At 42.7% G+C, this 22,943-nt stretch overlaps 1 protein-coding gene across 1 annotated transcript in view; it reads right to left on the bottom strand.

Moving 5' to 3' along the window:
* CDH20 (cadherin 20) overlaps positions 1-22,943 on the bottom strand; it is a 271,606-nt gene that overhangs the window by 48,642 nt on the left and 200,021 nt on the right. The window contains exons 2-5 of the mRNA XM_049901553.1: positions 21,041-21,435; positions 7,813-8,107; positions 7,073-7,192; positions 4,280-4,447 (exon numbers count right to left, since the gene is read on the bottom strand). Coding sequence (XP_049757510.1) covers positions 4,280-4,447; positions 7,073-7,192; positions 7,813-8,107; positions 21,041-21,286 — 829 coding nt within the window. The 5' untranslated portion in view covers positions 21,287-21,435. The remainder of the gene's footprint in view (positions 1-4,279; positions 4,448-7,072; positions 7,193-7,812; positions 8,108-21,040; positions 21,436-22,943) is intronic.

Below are 22,943 nucleotides of genomic sequence, written 5' to 3'. Positions count from 1 at the left end.
ATATTAGTGCCAAGTGATTTATTTTTGAGTTCGGGAATTCTAGCTTCTACTTGCTCAATTCTGCTCCTCTGACTTTTATTGAGTTGTCTAATTCTGTAATTTTACTGTTAATCTTCTGAATTTTTGATTGCTGTGTGTCTACGCATTTTTCCAGCTTATTAAACTTTTCATTATGTTCCTGAATAATCTTCCTAATTCCTTCAGTTGCTTTATCTGTGTGTTCCTTGCTTGTTCTACGTATTATTGCCTCATTGTCTTGAAGGGTTCTGTATATTAAACTTTTGTATTCTGCATCCGGTAATTCCAGGAAGGCATTTTAATCTAGAAGATCCCTGGATTCTTTGTTTTGAGAGCCTGTTGAGGTTGTCATGGTCTGTTTATTTATGTGACTTGATATTGACTGTTGTCTCTGAGCCATCTATAAGTTATTGTATTAGTTGATGCTTGTTTACTGTGTCATAACTGCTTGCCTTGTTTTGTTTTGGTAGACCCCTGTGGGTTGCTTGAGTGAGCTAGCTTGATTATTTTCACTTTTGGAGCTCTGTTGTCCTGTTCCTAGCTGGCTAGAGCTGTTATCAGGTATATCAGTCTAGGAGTCCATTCAGTTTTCTTGTATGAATTCAGCTCAGGTTTCCAGGTAGCTGATCATCAAGTGTGTGGTACAGGCTCTGTCCTACAGTCTTAGAGGGGCAGGGGTGATTGGCGTATATACCAGTATCTGATTGCAGCAGGGGGTCACGCTCTGAACAAGGCAGGGGGCTGAGAACTGACCCCCAAGTGTCTCTGAGGAAAATGTGTCTGTGTTCCCTAGAGCGTGCTGGTGGGTGAGTTCTGCAGACAGACCATGGACACCCAAAGTTTTTGGTTGTAAGGACTGGGAGGTACCAGTTATCTTTGGACCCCTGTGGCGGGTGGCTGGGTGACCTGCGTGGAGCTACCAGTCCTTAGGTCCCTGATATGGGTAGGTGAGGACCTTGTTTAACAGGCAAAGCAATGTCAAATGCCAAACACCCACCTCTCCACCTCACAGCTGAAATGGTTGGAGTTTGCCAACAAGGGCCTATTCTCCTGAATAGGCCCAGACAGGTCCATGCAGAAGGGAAAGATGCTCAAGGCTCATGGATGGTTTATGCCTGGACAGGACCCGCTTCTGTCCTGAGCTCCCCCGGTTAATGGAGCTAGCAAATTATCTTTTCCCTCCAGTTGCAAATTTTTTCCTTCCCCAAGGCTGGGAGGATGGCTCTAAGTGCTCACCAGGGTCTATCTCAGGCCCAGGGATTCAGCCGGTGAAAACGGCTTGGGGGTGGGGCGTGGTAAATTATTTGCAAGTACTTAGCTTTTGCCTAGAGCGCTGTTCTCCTCAGGTTCCAGAGGTGTGAGTAGGCTGTGTAGCTGGTTGCTTCTCCCTGAGGAAACTGCGGTCAAACGCTAGTACCAGCCCCCTGGCACTGCTGCTCCAGGAATGGTGCCTGAGGGCTCCCTGCGATTCAGGTCCAGTAACTCCTCTCCATTTCTGAACGGTCTCTTCCTCCTCCTGCCCCTCAGTTCGTTGTCTAAGCTTGCCTTTGATGCTCAGGGCTCTCAGCTTGTCACAAATATACTCGTGTCACTTGTTTTTTCAGGTCTTTGTTGTAAAGAGGGCTCACTGGAAGTGTCTGTCTGCTCCACCATCTTGGCTCCGCCTCCCAGGCTCCACTTCTAATTCTAGTTCTCTTGCTGTTCCCACCACATCTGTAGTTACTTCCTCCTCTGAAGTCTTCAACCCCTCAAAATCATCCATGAGGGCTGGAATCAGTGTCTTCCAAACTCCTGTTAATATTGATATTTTGACCTCCCCCCACGAATTACAGATGTTCTTAATGGCTTCTAGAATGGTGAATCCTTTCCAGAAGGTGTTCAATTTACTTTGATGAGATCCATCAGAGGAATCATTATCTATCATCACTATAGCCTTACAATATGTTAAATAATAAGACTGGAAAGTCAAAATTGCTCCTTGATCCATGGGATACAGAATGGATGTTGTGTTAGCAGGCATGAAAACAACATATATGTCCTTTTACATCTCTGTCAGAGCTCTTGGGTGACCAGGTACATTGTCAATGAGCAGTAATATTTTGAAAGCAATCTTTTTTTCTGAGAGTGGGTCTCAACAGTGAGCTTAAAATATTCAGTAAACCGTGTTGTAAACAGATGTGCTGTCATCCAGGCTTTGTTGTTCCATTTATAGAGCACAGGCAGAGTAGATTTAGCGTAATTCTTAAGGACCCTAGGATTTTCAGAATGGTAAATGAACACTGGCTTCAACTTAAAGTCACTAGCTGCATTAGCCCCTAGCAAGAGAGTCGTCAGACTGTCCTATGGAGCTTTGAAGCCAGGCATTGACTTCTCCGTAGCTGTAAAAGTCCTAGATGGCATCTTTTTCCAATAGAAGGTTGTTTTGTCTACGTTGAAAATCTGTTTAGTGTAGCCACCTTCATCAGTTATCTTAGCTAGATCTTCTGGCTGACTTGCTGCAGCTTCTGTGCTATGTCAGCACTTGATGCTTCACCTTGCACTTCTGTATTGTGGAGGTGGCTTCTTTCCTTAAACCTCATGAACCAACCTCTTCTAGCTTCAGACTTTTCTTCTGCAGCTTCCTCACCTCTCTTGACCTCGGTAGAATTGAAGAGAGTTAGGGTTTTGCTCTAGATTAGGCTTTGGTTTAAGGAAATGTTGTGGCTGGTTTGATTGTGTATCCAGGCCACTAAAACTTTCTCCATATCAGTAATAAGTCTTTTTACTTTCTTATCACTTGTGTATTCACTGGAGTAGCTCTTTTAATTTCCTTCAAGAACTTTTCCTTTGCATTCACAACTTGACTGTTCGTTGCAAGAGGCCTAGCTTTTGGCTTGTCTTGGCTTTTGACATGCCATCCTCACTAAGCTTAATCATTTCTAGCTTTTGATTTAAAGTGAGAGATGTGTGACTCTTCTTTCACTTGAACATTTAGAGACCATTGTAGGGTTATTAATTGGCCTAATTTTAATACTGTCCTGTCTCAGGGAATAGGGAGGCCCGAGGAGAGGTAATAGCCTGTCAGTGGGACAGTCAGAACACACACAACATTTATTAAGTTCACCTTATTACATGGGCATGGTTCATGGCCCTCCAAAACAATTACAGTAGTAACAACAATCACTGATCACAGATCACCATAACAGATAATGACAATAATGAAAAAGTTTGAAATATTGTGAGAATTACCAAAATGTGACACAGAGACACGAGGTAAGCACATGCTGTTGGAAAAATGGCGCTGATAGGCTTGCTTGATGCAGGACTGTTACAAACTTTGAATTTGTAAAAAACGTTGTTTCTGGGAAGTACAGTAAATCGAAGCACACTAAAATGAGGTATGCTGGTATGTTTATCTACAGCTTTGGTTTAGTTTTAGTGTTTGCATTATCAACAGGGATAATATTGCCCCCAAGGGGGCAAAAATTGGTTCTTGGAGGGAGTGAAAAAAATCTTATCTATTACATTGGTTTGTGGCCCTCTAAAGTTCAGCTTCCCCAACAAAACCTTACTCCTTAGTATTAGATTTTTTTGGGGGGGAGGGGTGGGGAGGAGGAGGGCTGTGATTAGGAAAAAAAGGTCTAAAGCGGCTCCCAATACTAGCAGAGGCCTATCTCCGGAAAATAGCGCCTAGGGCAATCAGTGTTAAGTTGCTGGATGATCTCTCATAGCTGGTGATAAAAACTGTGATGGCCAATAGGAACTTCTCATTGGCACTCCGCCTGAAGTGGTGTGCCCAGGGCACATGCCTTACCTGTGTTGTACCTTAGTTAATACCTCTGCCTAACAATTGCCATGAAGTTGATTCTGATTCACGGCAACCCCATGTGTGTTAAGAGTAGAACTGTGCTCCATAGGGTTTTTAATGGCTTTGATCTTTTGGATGTAGATCACCAGGCCTTTCTTCTAAGGTACCTCTGGGTGTACTTGAACCTCCAGCCTTTTGGTTAGCAGGTGAGTGTGTTAACCATTTGCACTACTCAGGGACTCCACAAAGGCTCCATAGGGAGGTGGTAATGAAAAGAAAAACAGTATGAGAAACACTGGCTCAGTTTGGGGCTCAGAAGGGAAATGGTTACCAGGGAATTGCATGATAAACGTGGAGAAGGAATCCATGAATGATTGAACTTAATGAGGAATGGAACTGGCCTTTCTCTTTGGTTGCAGTCACAGGAGTGTCCCTCTGGCTGAGATGTATATAGCTCATTGGCTGGGTACTCACTCTGAGGAAAGCGTGGTGGGTTATCGTTGACATCTGAGAGGGTGATATTGACCGTTGTGGTCCCAGCCAGTCCTCCCAGCTGCCCTCCCATGTCCTTGGCTTGGATAATCACTTCATAGTATTCCTTGGCTTCTCTGTCCATGTTCATGAGTGCTGTCCTAATTATACCTGTAGGACAGAAATGACTTCGGTTTTGAAAAACAGCACAAACCCACAATCCTGTTTTTAAAAGATTGGCTTCTAGGTTTCTCCCTGTGCACTGTTAATGTCTAGAGTCAGGTTGCAAATCCCCTGTGTTTTATTAAACTTGCGGTCAGAATCCCCGTTGCAAAGAAATGGTGAATTAAGCACTGTTCCCGCAGGAAGCGCTCAAAGGGCAGATTTCCTCTGGCAGCAGTACCGAAGGAGAACAGGAGGTGGCAGCAGTGGTTCTCGTATGAACCAGTTCATGGCGATTTCAGGCCGCTCTGACTCACCAAAGAAAACCGGGCCTTCGGATTCTGAAAACAAAGCCTCATGTCTAGAAATCTGTGATTCTAGATAATCCTCCTTCTGCTTTTTCTTTCTGCACCCCCTAGAGCCCTTACAGTGTGAATAACTCTTCTTTAGGTAACTCATTCTTATTCTGCTTTTTTTTTGATTCTCCAATACCTGTAAGTAGGGGTGGAATTCTGATTTGATGTTCCTTTTGTTATGTTTTCTATGCCTGCTTACCTCTGTGCACCACTGAATCCCATGAGCTAGAATATGAAAAACGGTCTGTGTGTTGTTTGTTTTTAACACGTGTAAGGGGTGAACTTCCTCAGTCAGTAAGTAGCAGCATTGCAATATGATGATATGGTTCCATTTAAGAAAAAAATTTAAGAAGAGGGGTCTAAATCAAAATCCATTCAAATACGTTGTTTTGATCCTGCTGAGGGTGTGCGAGAAATGTCCTATCTCCTTTTTAACCCTTTGTCTTAGAAAAGTTGGAGTCTGTAACTCTAGCTTATTTACTTCAAGTTTACACCATGACCTTTGGCTAAGTAGACCATTTGCATGAGAGACGGAAGGGACTGGGAACCACACCCACCCCCAGTTTACCTCCTAGGAGTATATGTGACATTACAGTAACGATGTGCGAAAGTGAAATATGCTGCATTTGCCTTCTGTAAGTGCCCCACGGGCACAGCAGTAGCTACCGTTTCATGTGTTTTTGACCTTAACACTATAGATGCCCCCCGGGAGCTGTCAGTGTAAGATTCTTCTTAGAATATAAAGGGCACATTACCCTCTTTCTGCTTGCATGTCCTCTCTTGTGGGCACCCCTTATTCTCCCTGTCTGCACTTGTAGAATTGGCAAAGTTACTGTTTTATAGAAGGGCTTAACTACAATCCTTTGTCTTTCCTCCTATTCATTTACACTCCCTCACTTTCTGCTTTTATGATGTAATTTTCTGAGTGCCTGTCTTCCCTTAGGACTTCTGGAATATAATGATAAAAATTCTATCAAGTTGTAATAATGGAAATATGTTTTTTCTCTTTTAAGTGAAGAGGTGACTTTCAGTGTTCATCACTGCCTTTACCTCTGTGGCTATACGTTTCTCTATTCAAGTTCCTTATAGTTACTCCTAGGTCCTACGTTATCCCATATATGAAACGCTAGTAAGAATACTTCCTATATATTTCACAAGTTTCCAAGATTGTTGAGGGGATCAAATATAGTAATGTTCATGAAGGTATTTTAAAAGGGCGTCAGCCTGGCATGTACAAGATAATAACGATAAAATGATCACACTGTCCAACTCAAAAGTGTTAAAGAGATTCCTTCATAGACAAAACGTAAAAACCAGTTGCCATGAAGTCGTTCTGACTCATGGCAACCCCATGTGAGTCAGAGTAGAATTGTGCTCCATAGGGTTTTCAATGGCTATGATTTTTTGGAAGTAGATCACCAGGCCTTTCTTCCAAGGTGCTTATGGGTAGACTCAAACCACCAACCTCTTCGTTAGTGTCTGAGCATGTTAACCCTTTGAACTACCCAGGGACTCCAGATAAAACATACAGATTCTTTACTCCAAGCTCCTGGATGAGTCTGAAAGAAGTTCTCTTAGTTTGTCCCTTCCTGCACATTGCTCCTTACCCAGGAAGACCCACCCAGCGCTCTGTCTGCCTTCCCCGTTAAAGCCGCCCACTCAGGACCTGCTTGGGGGCCACGTCCCATGCTCTATGCTCTGTTCTCCCTCATCAAAACTTGTCTGCCCAGCACCTGTCCATCCTGGCCTTGTTCTCTGCCTAGTACAGGGTGGTTCAGTGAAAAGCACATCAGACCACATATCGGGGCATATTTACAATTAGATGAATGTTGTTAGGTCTCAATTTCCATATCTGCTAAATAAATAATGACAGACTGGATGATTCCCCTAAGGCTCTTTCTAGTTTCAAAATCAGTGATTCTACTTCTGTAGTGTGTCCAGGTTAATGTGTTAATCCTCTCAGGTCTTCTTAGAGTTGTAAAATAACTTCATCTCTGGGAATAAATATCACCATAGGAATTTGGAAGGCTAGTGAGGAGATACTGTTGTGTAGGTGGTCTTTTGGCCTTTCCCTCAGACTCAGTCCCCTGCCCTTGCTCAGCATGGTCTTACCCACCAGGGCAGTGCTGGCTTGGTCTCTTAATCCTAAAGCTTATAACAACCTTCTCTGGTAATATGCTCCCTGGAGAGTCCTTGAAAAGGAGAGTCAGGTCCATCACACAGAAAGTTAGAAATGATTGGGGAATAAAGCAGTACCTCTGATTCCTGTGTCAGATACCTGTTTTGGAGTCCACAGAGAAGTACGGCTGGCCCTGGAGAATGCTGTACACTACCCGGGCACTGTTGCCGTAGGTTGGGTCATCAGCATCTGTGGCTGTCACCTGGATAACAGAGGTACCTGAAGAAGAGAGATGGAGAAACTTGCTTAAGTTGAATTACTAAAGGCTGGATGCAGTCCCACATGGTCAATCTGAAAACATTTGCAAGTGTTTTTCAGGCTTTCTTGGGAGGGTCCCTTTTCTAAGTCAGGCTGCCATAACTCCTATCTTGCACCTGTCTAGTGAGGGTGAATTATTTGTATTGTCAGTTCTTTGTAACCAGTAAAGGCAGCACAGCCTTTGGGCTCATCATTGCCTTTTTGGTAATACCAAATGCTTCTCTCTTCTGAATCAGACATGACTGTCTATTATCTAGCCCTCTGTCCATCTACCTATCTATCCGTTTGTCTGTCTGTCCATCTATTCATCCATCTGTCATTTAAATTTTTGTTTTGTTTTGCTTTGTAAGAATCAGAACTGGATAACAATAGTAGGCACAATTTTTACTATGGCTGATTCCTATGTGTCAGTATCTTCCTGCCTAAGGACTTGGTTGTCATTTATGGTTCAGTTTTATATTCTGTGAGCTGTTCTGCACATTCTTCCCTTTGCTTATATATTTATATTCATGTCTATATCTATAGGAGGATCTTCTGTAAAGCAGTTGCTGTTAGTGAGGATCAGTTAATCACCACCTTACCTACTGGTGACATTTCTGGCACAGCAGCGACATAAGGTCCGTCCAGGAACTTAGGCTCGTTGTCATTGATGTCTTGTATTTTGATGATGAACTCTGACTCTGGCTCCATTGGCCTGCCTGTTCGCCTGTCTAGGGCTTGAGCTCTTAAAGTATACTGGGCCCTTTCCTCTCGGTCAAGCCTCTGAATGGCGTGGATGTCTCCCGTGGTGTCATCGATGGTAAACACAACGCCTGCGCCTTCTCCGGAGAGGATGTACTTGATGGATCCGTCTCCCTTGTCCATATCTGAATGAAGCTAGGGGAAAAGAGCATCCAAGTCTCATTTATGGATATGAACATGTGTAGGAAATAAATTGATATTTAGTTTCATCCAAACTTATGACCTTCCTTTAAACAAGAATAATTTTTTTTAGTTAAAAAGGTTTTTTTTTTTTGCTGGCAGTATGCACAACCAGGCATATGTCTGTTCAGGGAAGAATTTTTTTTTTTCCACTCAAATGTTTACAAAGTCTGTCTATGAAGAACTAATATGCATGGAACATAATCGTATCAAAGAACAACTATAAGTTGATAAACAAGTAGTAAAAAATTTCTGTATCACATTTAGTATTCCGAGCTTACTATTATTTTTTCAAGTTCCTCTCCCTCAGAAGTATAGGAAACGGGAGTCCTGGGAAATGTAGGTCTTCCACACAAGGCAGGAGCATGTCTAAAAATGAGGAACCAGCCTTTCCTTATGAATTTTTCTGCTGACCAGAACAATAGTTGCCACATGACAGTTCAGAAAAAAATGGACAAGCCTCAACATTGTAAAATTTAAAAAGTATTTGCCGTAATAAGTTTTGGAGTTTCAAAAACTTGATGAAGACTGAAGGTGGCTGCAAGACTATGAAGTAATTCATAAGTAGGTTAAGGCCACTGTAATGGAAATGCTAGCCGGCCTCCAGGGCCTCCTGCAGCTCTTCCGTTCTGTGATCCTGATTCCAATTCCATAGTTTCATTCGGTAGGACCATGTGTAATTAGGTTTTAGGTGTCAAAATAGATTTAACTCCTGGTTATTATTCTTTGCCACCATTGTATCTCTCCTTCTGGTGGGACTGGTTTTCAGGGCTCACAATTGAATCACCCAAATATAAATGTGGAAGCGGAGTTAGGATCATACTTCTATAAGCCCCATCCAACTGTTTTTCTCCCAGATCACTTTGTAATGACTAGAAAGGAGTCTAGGGACACTGTTTTTATGCTGAGCCTACAAATACATTTCTGCACCTGCAATTACAGAGAATGTGTACGGATGGCGAGAACACTGACATTTTGTGATATTCTGTAGGTTCACAGTATCTCTCTAAAGGGGAAACAAAAATATAGTTACATTCAGTCAGCCACCACTAACTCTGTCATTGTCTGGGTAGTTGGCACTTTGCGTAGTTTATAACTAAGCTCATGAGATTAGTTTACAAGAAGACAACCAATATTAGGCCAGGAAACAAAATATATCTGCAGGGAACTCTGTCAATGCCAGTCATAAATTGAGTGTCCTTGGCAAATTCTTTAGCATTTACAGCCCTCAATTTCCTCATACTATAACTGTGGAGAACAATACATTTATTTTGAAGGGTTGTTGTGATCATTAGAGAGTAATGTATGTAAAGCACCTAGCACAGCGTCTTCTCCATAATAGAAGCTCTGTAAATGGGGCCGATTATGATAATGATATATGTGCATAGAGAAAAGGGGATTAACATATCAGCTTTTCTCTACTTCCTTCAGACTTTCAGTAGTGTAGCAGGGGAGGCAGAAACAACCTGTTGGCTTTTTCGTTTTGCATCATACAAAGGTAGAAGCCACAGAAGGCAGCCTGCGGCATCGCCGGTACAGTGGTTCTGTGAGGACTAAATGACGTGGACACCCAGAAGACACCAGAAAATATATTCACGGTATCCTCGGACAAGGATGGGTGTGGAGGTTGTGGCCAACTTTGAGCTCATCTCAGGTTGCCTTGCGGCCCAATCATGCAGGCAGTGATTTGGTGCCTAGAGGAACTCAGCTGTGTCTTATCTAGAGAAGGGCACTGTGAGAGTAAGGTTGACTGAAAAAGTAGCTGTGGATTTTTTCTACTTTAAAGAATTCTCTTTAGAATATGAAGTTCTCACATTTCCTCATTCTGTATACAGTATTACTACTTATCCCACCACAATCCAAATCTGTTTATGTGTTAAAAAAAGCAGAGGTACCAGCTCTTACTGTGCAGAATAGAAAGCCATTTTATTCGGTCCTGGGCACAAGAAATACAAATCCATTCCATTTGGAACTGTGTTCCCAGGCAGAGGAATGGAATTGGGAGGAGGTAGACAGGGATTGCAAGGATATTTTTTTTAATTAAAAAACAACATTTATGTGTGTATTTATATATGTAGTATACAGGTATATATGTATTAAGAAACAATGTATGTGTGTTTGTATATGTATGTATGTAGTATATATGTGTGTGTATGTATGTACAGTGAAAACCTGTGAGAGCCGGAACTCAACGGGACTGCCTTATTTTTCTGGGTCTCGAAAGTTTTCCACCTTTGACACGGTACACTTACCACTTTTTATTGCTCATTTTAGTGGAAAATATTTGAGTTTTTTGTCTCTGACAGGTTTCCAATTTACACAGGTTCTGGCTTTTCACAGGTTTACACACACTCATATTTTATACATGTAATTTAAAGGCATATGGCATAGGACTTTCACTTAGAATGAAATTGGTTCATTTAGGGCAGGGCAGATTATCTAGGGGAAAAAATGGAAGCGGACATAAAGCACCCAGGACTGTTTCGAGGTGTTCTATTTATCAGCTAAGGTGTGCTGACGGCACAATGGTGAAGTGGTTAAGTGCTCAATGCTAACTGAAAGGTTGGCTATTTGAACCCAGCAGTGGCTCCTCTAGAGAAAAGTCCCGGCGATCTGTTCCAGTAGAGATTATAGTCTAGGAAAACCAGTGGGCATTTCTACCCTGTCACGTGGGATCACTATGAGTTGGAATTGACTCAATAGCACACAACAACCGCAACAAATTAATCAATTAAAAACTTTTGTCTTATGAGCCTTTGAAAAACTAAGCACACTTACGATCATCACAGGCCTAGTGTAAGGGCTCTGCCTGTGCAGAGTGTTAAATACACAACCAAAACCAAAACCAAACTCACTGCTATTGAGTCGATTCGAACTCCTAGTGGGGGACAGAGTAGAACTGCCCTATAGGGTTTCCAAGGCTGTGAATATGTATATATTTTCTTTTTTATTGTACTTTAGTTGAAGGTTTATGGAACAAACTAGCTTCCCATTGAACAGTTAGTACACATATTGTTTTATGACATTGGTTAACAACCCCATGACATGTCAGCATTCTCTCATCTCGACCTTGGGTTCCCTATTACCAGCTTTTCTGTCCCCTCCTGCCGTCTAGTCCTTGCCCCTGCTGGTGTGCCCCTTTAGTCTCGTTTTGTTTTACTGGTCTGTCTGATCTTTGGCTGAAGGGTGAACCTCGGGGTTGACTTCATTACTGAGCTAAAAGGGTGTCCAGGGGCCATACTCTCGGGGTTTCTCCAGTCTCTGTCAGGCCAGTAAGTCGGGTGGTTTTTCGTGAGTTAGAATTCTGTTCTACATTTTTCTCTAGCTCTGTCCAGGACCCTGTCTCTATTGTGATCCCTGTCAGAACAGTCAGTAGTGGTAGTGAGGCACCATCTAGTTGTATTGGACTCAGTCTAGTGGAAGCCGTGGTAGTTGTGGTCCATTAGTCCTTTGGACTAATCTTTCCCTTGTATCTTTAGTTTTCTTCATTCTCCCTTGCTCCCAAAGGGGTAAGACCAGTGGAGTATCTTAGATGGCTGCTCATAGGCTTTTAAGACCCTGCATGCTACTCACCAAAGTAGAATGTAAAACTTTTTCTTTATAAACTATGTTATAAGGCTGTAAATATTTACAGAAGCAGATTGCTACATCTTTGTCCCATGGAGTGGCTAGTAGGTTCAAACCGCCGACCTTTCAGTTAGCAGCCAAGTGCTTAACCACTCTGCCACCAGGGCTCCTGAGTACGCAACAGAAAGCTAGAAATCAGTGCTGCTGAAGAGGATGACCTGGAGCTTCAGGCCCCACCTGGCTGGTGATGTCAGAGAGTCTGAGTTTGGATCCCCCATCTACTATCTTTGTTGTCAACTGTATTGAGAGAAGTATTTGAGGAAGTCTCTAGACTATAAGTTCGTGAAGATAGAGACCAAGTGACAGTCATCTTCATGTGGTCCTCACACACAGTAAAGGCTCAGTAAGAGTTTATTGAAAGAATTGTATAGGGTTAGGGTAAAAGCTTTTTATGACATTGTGTTACCTTTGTTTTAATGAGCTGGCAAGCATCTTTTGGGTAGCTGCCGAGTGAGAAAAATAGAAGAGAAGGAGAAGAAGAAGAGTGGAAAGAAGAGAAGGGCGGTAACTAGAGCTTGTCTCTCATATCACAGTCAGCTCACAGGTCTAGGCTTGGAGGAAATGGGAGCGGGTCCCAGCAGTCTTGCATCCGTGCTGTGTTCTAAATACAGGTTTACCCTTTGTGGTTGTTAGCTGCTGTTGAGTTGGCCCCCGACTCATGGCGACCCCATGTGACAGAGTAGAACTGCCCATAGGGTTTTCTTGGCTGTAACCTTTGCAGAACCAGTTCTTTAGGCCTTTGTTCCTTGGAGCCGCCGGGTAGGTTTGAACTGCCAACCTTTAGATTAGCAGCCTGTCAGAAACCACTTGCTTCACCAGGTTCCTTGCCCTTAGTTACTGGACTTTATTAATAGCTGAACCTTTGTATTCTGTTGTAGCCTTTATTCTTCTGGGGACCCAGAAGGCGAATGAAGTCAGTAGCATGTTTACTCTCTGACATCTACATTTCTCTCACTGTTTCCCATCTCTCCTTTATTTTCCTCCTTTCCACTGTATAGAGTCCCCTTCCTTCTCCTTCCTCCCTTATCATGAAAACCTATTCTCTAGAAAAGGTGTAAATTTAAGTCACCAAAGGCAGTTTAACTCTTCCCTGTAATTGTCAGGAGTTTCTAATTCTCAGGAATTTCAGTTATTACCGAGAATAAAAGACTCGGTAGTAACTGAAATTCCTGAAAAATGGTGCAAAATTTTGTGCAGGTAGAGGCAACAGAAGAAGGCAGCTTGTCTTTGTCTTCAGATTCACCACGCTTACACATTTCTCTATGCAGAGCTTGTCCTGGGCATACAAACACCCTACGAGATGTGGCTGAAAATCCCTGCTTTAACCTGGTCCTGGCCGTCTTTGGCGGTGGACTTCTTAATAAGGCTCCCACTCTCCGCTTAGTACTGTATTCGAGTGCTGTGTCCACCAATTGGAGATTAGGTTTCTGATGAGTATCTTGTTCCCCAATATCTATTTTTCACTGACTGTACTTAGATCAACCATCTACTTGTTTTGGGGAAAGTACTACTGGCCATGTAGCAAAGTTTATCTTTCTAGAATGAAAATGACTGTCTTATTGTGTCAGAGAAGCTAGAAGTCTTCAGTTACTTGGAAATGTAATATATATGTAAAGAGAATGGAAGGCTTAGCAAAAATTTAGTCTTGACTTTTTTGAGTATTGTGATTTTATTCCCCCTTTTTTTCATGCTAGATTCTTGTTTTTTGATATATTCTAGCCAAAAGTTTGGTGGTTCAAACCCACCCAGAAGCTCTGTGGGAGAAAAAAACCTGGTGATCAGCTTCTGTAAAGATTAAACCAAAAACCTGATGGTATTGAGTTGATTCCGACTTAGAAAACTCTGTGGGGCAGTTCTGTTCTGTCACATGGGGTCACTACAAGTTGAAATCGACTCGGCGGCACTTAACCACAACAACCTCCTGTTGTTACTCTCATCATACCGTAGATTATTTTTCTTAATGAACTGAAGAGGAACCCAGTTACTTTAAAGAGCATGTCTGTCCTAGAAAGGCCAGCAGCAGACACAGGTGAGTCGGTGAGTAGGGAGAGAAAACCTTTGGGGAATTAAAAAGACAGAAAGCTTGAGCATAATCAAACTTGAGGAAAACTGGGCCTCTTTCTTTAAGAGCTTTCTCCTGGAGTTGATCTGAGTCTCTCCCTCAGATTCCTCACTGTATTTCTGGACATAGAACATTGGATGGGCCATAGAATTTTAGCAAGGCCCTCCAAATATTTGTGGATTCTCCTTGTCCCCCAAGCTTAACTCTATAGTAGGAAGAAGAGAATATCCACAGAGGAAGTAGGAGGGCCTTATGAACAGTATCAGCTCTGAAGGAGGCGAGGATCTGCTTATGCAGAATTGGTTTCTGAGGATCATAGTTTTATCAGTTCAGGATCTAGTGAGGGAACCAAACCTACCACTTATGTTAACAGAATTTAATATGGAGGATTGAAAACGCTAAAAGGGAACACTCAAGTATCAGATAGTAACTCCAGGAAATAGCTACTACCCTTCTCATTGAGGGAACAGAGGGAAGTGGTTGGGGTGTTTGCATTCTAAACATTTGGAGGAAGGGCCCTTCAAGGCTTGGCCTGAGACTTAGGGGAAAGAGTGCTGCCCACCTGGGCTGGTGCTTCAGGAGCTTAGAGAAGATGACCTCCTCTTGCCTTGACCTCTGAGAAGGGAATGCCATCTAGTTGGTGCTGGTATTTCTGAGGGAGTGTGATGAGGCTGGTCCTGGGTGGTGGGAAAAACCCAGAAGGGGAACCAACTGCTGGCAAAGTGAAAGGAGCAAGTTCCTTCTCTTTCCTTCTGCCTCCCGGTCTCCTTCTAGTATATTGTACTGGTAGAACCAATTGGGGAGCCATTTGAGAAAAGGAGGTATCGTGGTTTGCTGAGTCCCAGCCACACCATCACAAAGCAGAGTATGGAAAGGTGAATATAGAACCAAGAGACACTAGCTTCATAACCAGCACAGTAGTGTGCACTTAATTCTAGCGTTTGCCAGTCCTCCCTAGAATCTGCGTTTGATAGGGAAAATGGCAAAGAGGAGACATTAATAGCTTTTCTTTAAGTCACTCAGCAAATTGACAGAGTAATAAAAGTGTGTCTTATATTTACCTGTATTTAATTTAACTAACAGTGACTGAGCAACAGCTATTCTGAAAAAGTTAAGGAGCTCTTGGAGTGGAATTGACAGCATATAGTTATGTACAATCTTGGGAAAACAGTTTTTCCCCAAAAATCTCCTAGATAGAATAAGACAGGTGAAAATTCCACTTACTCTAATAATTATTTATTTTTTAAGATTGTCACCTGAAGGCGTAGTGAATGACGGTAAGTATGTTTTGATTATGAAAAACCTTAGTTGTTTTAGGATTTTAAAAACAATAGTGGTTTTCACTCATTTTGTCATAGCACCTTGTGTTGTTCTGGGTATGAAGTCAGTGCCTGTAGTTAGTGGTCAGACAACTTCCATGTCGTCGTTAACCCTTAGTGTGAATTGGAACTACAGATGTACCCATCAGCACAAGCTCTCAGCATTCCTCCCTTTGCATATGTCAGTTTATTCTAGGTCTACTTGACACTACCTTGTCCCTGGAAAGCCCAGTGGGGATTTTATAAGGCCATACCAATTGCAGCTGATAATTGTTGCCATACTCCTTTCTGAAATAAGCAAATACTCTGGCAGGCTCTCTAAATAGACATCTTCTAGAGCTCCGTGTGACAAGCTGAAGACACCAGGGATAAAGGTAATGAAAAGTGGATGAATTTTCTTTCAAAAGAAAGTAAAGGGGAAAAGTGGCTAGGTAAGTGATATGTAATTGGCCATCTTCATGGGGTGGTCAGACACCCAATACAGGGTAAAAACTGACACTGGGTGCTGGTGTGCTGGTTGACTAGATGTCTGTAGAGATGCTTGGGGTGTCCTGTAACCTGGGCCAGGGTAACTAGGGAAGGGTGAACACCATTCCTGAGTACTAGAGGGTGCTACCCAGCCAGAGACTCCCTGACATCAGAGGTAAAAGGCTCAGGAAGCATTCAGGCTAGTTAGATTCAAGATACCTACCTAACGCCACTTGCTCACTTGTCTGTGTACCGTATTTTCTATAAATAATGCACCCACATAAATAACACGCTCACCCATATAACGCACATGATGCACCCAGGGAAATAATGTGCAAGGGGTCACGCAGTTGGCAAAAGAAATAGAACGTACATATTATTTGCGTATAAATGTGGTACTCCTCAGGGCAAAATCTGAAGTCCCTGGCTACTGTGCAGGGCAATATAAAGGAAAGGGCGTGGCTTCAGGGTCAGAGGATGGATTCTTCCATCCTGGCTTTCCCTGTCACCTTCTGTGTAACTTTGGGCAATGAACATAACCTCTCTGAGCCTAGTTCCCTAGGCTAATTACATAAACGTGGTTAGTTCTGCTTAGCTCACAGCATTGCTGTAATGATTCAGTGGTCTGCTTTATGTGCACGTGATTGAGGCATAGTACTGTGGTAGCCCAATAAAATGTTAGTCTTCTCTTTCTGCACTTTTGTGTTTCTATTTCTGTGCTTGGTACTCAGTGTTGAGGAGATACAGAGAAAGTGGAGTAGAGGTGCCTCAGTTTCTACCCTTGGGAGGGAAGAAGAGAGCCCTAAATTGTACATGCGCACAAAGCTATTACTGAATACATCCATTCTTTTCTTAAACTTGTTTTGGCAGTAGCCGTGTGTGTCTAGTTAGAGGAAATGTTTTACAGGTATCTAGTAGCTAGAAGTCATTGGAATTCTGAGTGTCTAGAAGATGCCTTCTTGATGGAAGTGGCTTTCAAGTGGGGACAGTGAAGAATTTGAATGTGCTTTCACAGAGAGAAGGTGACAGTGTGTCCTGGCACACATCTGGGGTAGGGACAAATGTATGTCAGGGCCAGTAAAGAGACCCAGCTTGGCTGGGGTCAGGAGCTGATTTGAGAAATTGTGGGAGAGGATTGGATGAGGGAGGAGGACTCGTTTGCTGGAAATCCTTGAACTATACGTAAAGAGCGCTGATAAGCTAAGAGCTACAGTGCTGTTAATCAGAGGGGCAGCATGATGGAATGGGAGCTTCAAGGAGACAAATGTCTCGAGCTCTGGGGGTGGGCCGAGCAGAGAGTCCCTCCATAGGAAGATGGGCAAGGCCTTCTGAGTTAATCTAATCATGAAGAACACGATAACAGAGAGCCTGGAGAGGAAGAAATGAATCTGAGAGAAACTGGCAAGGAAATATTGACAGGATGTGCCAACTGATTGTATAGGAAGGGAAAGGGAGAGAGGGAAAGGGAAAAGGAAAAACTCACAGAGTTTGAGGCCAACGGATTTGTAGCTGCATTAAGTACGTATTATTGAGGTGCTAAATTCCCACAAGGAGCTGCCTAGCTACTACTACTACAGTGAAACCTGGGAGAGCTGGAAGTCAGCGGGACTGCCTTGCTTTTCTGAGTCTCCCAAGTTTTCGACCTTTGACAATGTAAAGTCTTAACTGCTTTTCTGTCCCTTGTTTTAGTGGAAATTATTTTGAGTTTTTCTCCTCTGACAGGTTGCTGCCTTACACAAGTTCCAGCTTTAGCAGATTTTACTGTACTACTACTACCACTACTACTACTAATACTACCACTACTATCACTACTACTGCTACTACCACCACTACGATCCCTACTACTACTACTACTGCTACTGGGTGGTGATTATTAAGAACTTAACTCCGGACCTGTGGAAAGTGCTTTACATGTATTAGCTTATTTAATCCTTGCTATAAAAAAATAATTAAAAAAAAAAAATTTTTTTTTTTTTTTTAAATACCATGAGGGGAAACCCTGGTGGTGTAGTGGTTAAGTGCTACAACTGCTAACCAAGGGGTCAGCAGTTCAAATCTACCAGGTGCTCCTTGGAAACTCTATCAGGCAGTTGTACTCTGTCCTGTAGGGTTGCTATGAGTCGGAATCGACTCGAGAGCAGTGGTTTTTTTTTTTTTAAATACTATGAGGTGTTCATTTTTTATTCATTAAGTATTTTTTGAGCACCTTCTGTGTGATAGGTGCTGGGTTAGGCCTTGAGGATAACACGGGAGCAATGACCTTGCCCTCAGTAAGTTTACAGTCTAACCAGGGGCTTCAGACAATAAACATGTAAATAAAATAAATATTGTAAATTGTGATTTGAGCTGTGAAAATAATGGTGGTTAAAAAAAAAAAGAAAAGAATGGTGGGGACAGAGTTTAACAGAGGGGCTACCTTAGAGAAGGGTCGGGGAAGGTCTGTATTCAACTTGTGCCCTCAAGGAAGGGGAGGAGCCAGTCACAAGAGAAGCCCGGAGTGGTCTTTTCATTATGGGGGACAGTAAAAGCCTATAAGGTTGCTGTAGGGTCTCTATGAGTCAGAATCAGCTTGTTGGCAGTGGGTTTTTTTGTTTTTGTTTTTTTTTTTTGGTTTAAAGGCAAATGCTCAGCAAGTTCTAGGAACTGAGAGAGGCCACATCCCTAAAACATGAGAGTAAGGGAAAGAGTCACTTGAGATGTGGTGGGAGGCCAGGAGGCAGGCCTGGTCAGAGCTGTGGTGATGAGTCTGGATGATTTAAAATACAATGGGAAGGCTTTGAAGAGTTTTAATGATCTGATTTACATTTTTAAAAAGATCATGTCTGAAGATCTAGATTGGAAGGCAGTGAAGGTGGAAGTGAGGAGACCAGTTGGGAGGCCAGGTATTTGCTCATGTGAGAGATAATGGTGGAAGTAGAGATGAAAGAAATAAAGGACTTGGTATTTATTCTGGCATAGAATGAACAGAATTGTCAGACTGAGAGAATGTTAATGTCCAGAGAAAGGGGAGAATGACCCACAAGCTTCTGGTTTTAGTAAATGGTGGATGGCAGTGGTCATATAGGGAAGTCTGGGGGAAGACTGGAAACCCTGTGGCGTAGTGGTTAAGAGCTACGGCTGCTTGCTGAAAGTCAGCAGTTCAGATCCACCAGGTGCTCCTTGGAAACCCTATGGGGCAGTTCTACTCTGTCCTCTAGGGTTGTTATGAGTTGGAAACTTGGTGACAGCAGGTTTGGTTTGGTTTTTATGGTTTGGGGGCAGACTAGGTTTGGGAAGAAAAGTAGGAGTTCCTTACTGGACACACTACATTTGGGATGCCTATGAGTCGTAAAAATGAAGATAACACATATGCAGTTAGATTTATGAGTCTAAAGCTCAGATGTGTGGTCTGAGCCAAAGATGGAGGTTTTGGATCCACTGGCATAGAGATGATGTTTAAAACCACAGGGATGGTGAGTCTGCCCAGGGATTGAGTGTGGCTAAAGATGAGGCCCAGGGTGAAGCTTACAAGACTGCCAACAGTTGGAGTTGTGGAGTGAGAGGACAGCAAATGAGGCTGAGAAGGAAAGAGGAAAACCGGGGGACTCTGATAGTCATGAAGCTGAGAGAGAGTGGGTTGAGAGGAGGGACTGGTCCGCAGTGTCCAAGGCTGTTGTTGAGAGGATCCTGTCCTAATCATCTAGTGCTGCTATAACAGAAATATACAAGTGGATGGCTTTAACAAAAATACATTTATTCTCTCACAATCTAGTAGGCTACAAGTCCAAATCCAGGGCATCATCTCCAGGAGAAGGCTTTTTCTCTCTGTCAACTCTGGAGGAAGGTTCTTGTGATGCCTCAGTCTTCCCTTGGTCTGGGAGCATCTCAGTGCAGGAACCTTGGGTCCAAAGGACGTGCTCTGCTCCCAACACTGCTTTCTTGGTGGTATGAGGTCCCCTACTCTTTACTTGCTTCCGTTTCCTTTTATCTCTTGAGAGAAAAGGTGGCGCAGGCCACACCCTAGGGAAACTCCATTTACACTGGGTCAGGGAGGTGACCTGAGCAAGAGTGTTGTATCCCACCCTAATCCTTTAAACCACAGGCAGAGATTATGATTTAAAACCATAGGAAAATCACAAAGTGGAGGACAACCACACATGGCCTAACCAAGTTGACACATTTTTGGGGGACACAGTTCAATACATTATAGACCCATAAGATGCAAACATTGGCTTTGGTAGTAGGGAGGTCCTTAGAAGCAGTGAAAGCATGCCTTTAACCCAGAGGTGGGGACAGAAAGAAGTCAGATAACTGTGTTAAAATGTGAATGAGAGTTGAATTTGTGTAGACAGCTCTTGAGGACTAATAGTACTTTTATATCCCCATTTGAGGGGGCCCTGGTGGCACAATGATTAAGTGCTCAGCTGTTATCTGAAAGGTTGGTGCTTCGAACCTACCCAGTGACTCTGCCAGAGCAAAGACTTGGAGATCTCTTCCCGTAAAGATTACAGCCAGGAAAACCCTATGGGGTAGTTCTGGTCTGCTCTGTAGGGTTGTTATGAGTCGGAATTGACTCGACAGCACACAGCAACAGCAAATCCCAATTTGACATTAGAGGGAACAGAGCCTCAAGGGACTTTGTGACTTGTCCAAAGCCACTCTCGAAGTAATTGGCAGAGCTGGGTTTTGAACTCATATGTATCTGACTCTGAGGCCCATGCTCTTAACTTCTGCGCTAAACAAGTGCTTAAGTTATCATTTGAATGAATTATTTATTTTCTAATTAGTTCCTTGTTTCCTGTTTTCTCTCCATTGGTTGCTTGAAAAAAAATGGCCCCTGATTAACATCCAAATAAAGAAAAAAAAAAAAAACACAGGAGAAAGCCTGGATTAAAAATGAAATGATGATAGATAAATCAAGGGAATTCTCATACACAGTTTATAAATACATTCATTGTCTCCAGCAGTCCTAAAGCACCTGCTAGGATCTTCTGAAATGAAGAATGTTTTATTCTTTTTTTTTCCATTGAATTTAGGCCTCGGGCAATACCTGTGGAAATGCTTTGGAAAAAAAACAAAAACAAAGCAATACAAACTCTCCTTCCCCCCTAGCATATCCCAGTTTCTTTCTTCCCCACCCCTGTCATTTCCTGAAGGCTGCTGCTACCTCTTTTGGGACTGAAGGGCTCTTGCAGGGCCTGAGGCTTCTCCAAAACTCAGTTCCTAGTTTTTTCCACTCAGAACAGAGCATGAGCAAGGGAAGGAGTCTTTCCTTCCTGACTGGTATCTGACAAAGCAAAAATTACATTTCAACTAGCTGTCAGGTAACATGCCACTAGTTAAGATTTCTTTCAGGTCTCAGACACAGGCTGTGTGAGCTTTCATAAATATTCATTACCCCAATCATTTGTCTTTCTATTTGGTGATTCTTACCTTGCCAACATACAAAGGGTCAGTTCCAGTGTACTCTTCCAGAACAAAAAACTGGTTCCAAACCCAGCTCCTCTTTGTTCGGTGGTGTGACTGTGGCTTGTCTGTCAGATGCACCTCTAGTTGGCCTCGCAGTGTTGGTGTGCCTGAGAGAGCGGCAGTCGACAGGTCCATCAGTCCCCAGAAGTACAAGGACATGCCAAGTCCAAGCCAGCGCTTTGCATTGCTCATTCTACCAGAAGTCCACATGGGATCGCCAGGGTTTTAGAAAGCACACCACCGGTGATGAACAGCTGGAACTTGAGTATTTTCCAGATGAAAAAATAATGCCGTGTATTGGACACGTATGCTTCCGGAATGAGATCCTGACTCACATCAATCCACTTGAAGTCGACCTCCTGTCAAATGAAGAAAAACAGAGTGTGATGATGGCAGATTCTTTGCTGTGGGCTTGTAGCAGATTTTCAAGAAATGTCAGTAAATTCTCATTTTTTTCTGCTCTGTGAATTAAAGAGTTGTAACATGTTATTGCTCTAGAAATGTTTGAGTAATAAATACTTATTGAAAAAAAGAAGATGACTTATCTTGCTATAATCAATCTAAAACCTTTGGCTATGGATTTTGGTGGGAATATAGTAAATACATTTCTTTACATTGGTAACTTAGCTTCAGGGTTATGCTGTATTACTGACTGGCTTGAATTAATAGTGTGCTCTTCGAAGTATTTATGATCAGACAGCCTCCTAAACTTTAAAAAGTAATATTCATTTCCAGAACTTATAGCAAATAACTAATATTTTCATTAACCTGCTTTTCCTGGCTCATTAAAAGAAACAATAACAAAATCAAACTATCTGTTTTGCCACTTGCAATTATCTGGTGCCTTAAAAAAAAAAAAAAAATTTTTTTTTTTTTAGCCCTGTTATGGAGCCCTGGTGGCACTGTGGTTAAGAGCTTGGCTGCCAACCAAGTGGTCTGAAGTTTGAATCTGCCAGCTGCTGCTTGGAAACCCACTGGGGCTGTTCTATCCTGTAGAGACGCTGTGAGTCGAAATTGATGACAGTGGGTTTTTTTTTTTTTTTGGTTTGGTTAACCCTGTTATAGAGGTGCCCTGGTGGCGAAGTGTTTAAGCACTTGGCTGCTAACTGAAAAGTCAGCAGTTCGAACCCACCAGTCGCTCCACAGGAGAAAGATGTGGCAGTCTGCTTCCATAAAGATTACAGTCTTCGAAACCCTATGGGGGCATTTCTACTTTGTCCTACAGGGTTGTTATGAGTCGGAATCTACTCAACAGCAACAAGTTTGGCTTTGGGTTTTTTTTGTATGGATAATCTGAGGCATCTTGGACTTCATTTATAAGCAGCCATAGATCACTTCTGACTTTGATCGTTCTCTGAGCTCATGGTAGAATTCAAGTTCCATACTCATTTGCTTCCCCCTCTGAAGCACTGATGGGGCTCCGATTGTGACCTTTCTAGGATTTAAATGGTCAGTTTATCATTATGTCATTCACAAAAGACTTTAAAGTCCTATTAGTCACATGCCACCGTGAGCAAGCTAAAAGTCTAAACAACACATTTCCTGTCCTGATATGAAAGAGTCACTTAGGCAAAGGGACTCTGACTCTACTCCGGGGATGCCTTTGCGTCAAAGTTCTTTTGTTGCTCTGAAGTCTGATAAGCTGGTGGCCTCACCCTGGGCTATAACTGCATCAAAGCTATTCTGTTTTCTTTTGTGGGCTTAATATTCTCACTGTTAATTTGGAGAACTGCTGTCATAGTCCCAGAACAAATGTGTGTACTTGGGGCTTTCAGACCCATGCAACTAAATGTTTCGTTTTGACAGGTGTTTCAAATGAGTGCATTGATGCTCACTCAGTTACCCCCTTCCACCTGTCATCATCAAA

Source organism: Elephas maximus, chromosome 11 (genome assembly GCF_024166365.1).
Source record: "Elephas maximus indicus isolate mEleMax1 chromosome 11, mEleMax1 primary haplotype, whole genome shotgun sequence".
Lineage (NCBI taxonomy): Eukaryota > Metazoa > Chordata > Mammalia > Proboscidea > Elephantidae > Elephas > Elephas maximus.
This window is presented reverse-complemented; position numbering and strand designations above follow the sequence as displayed.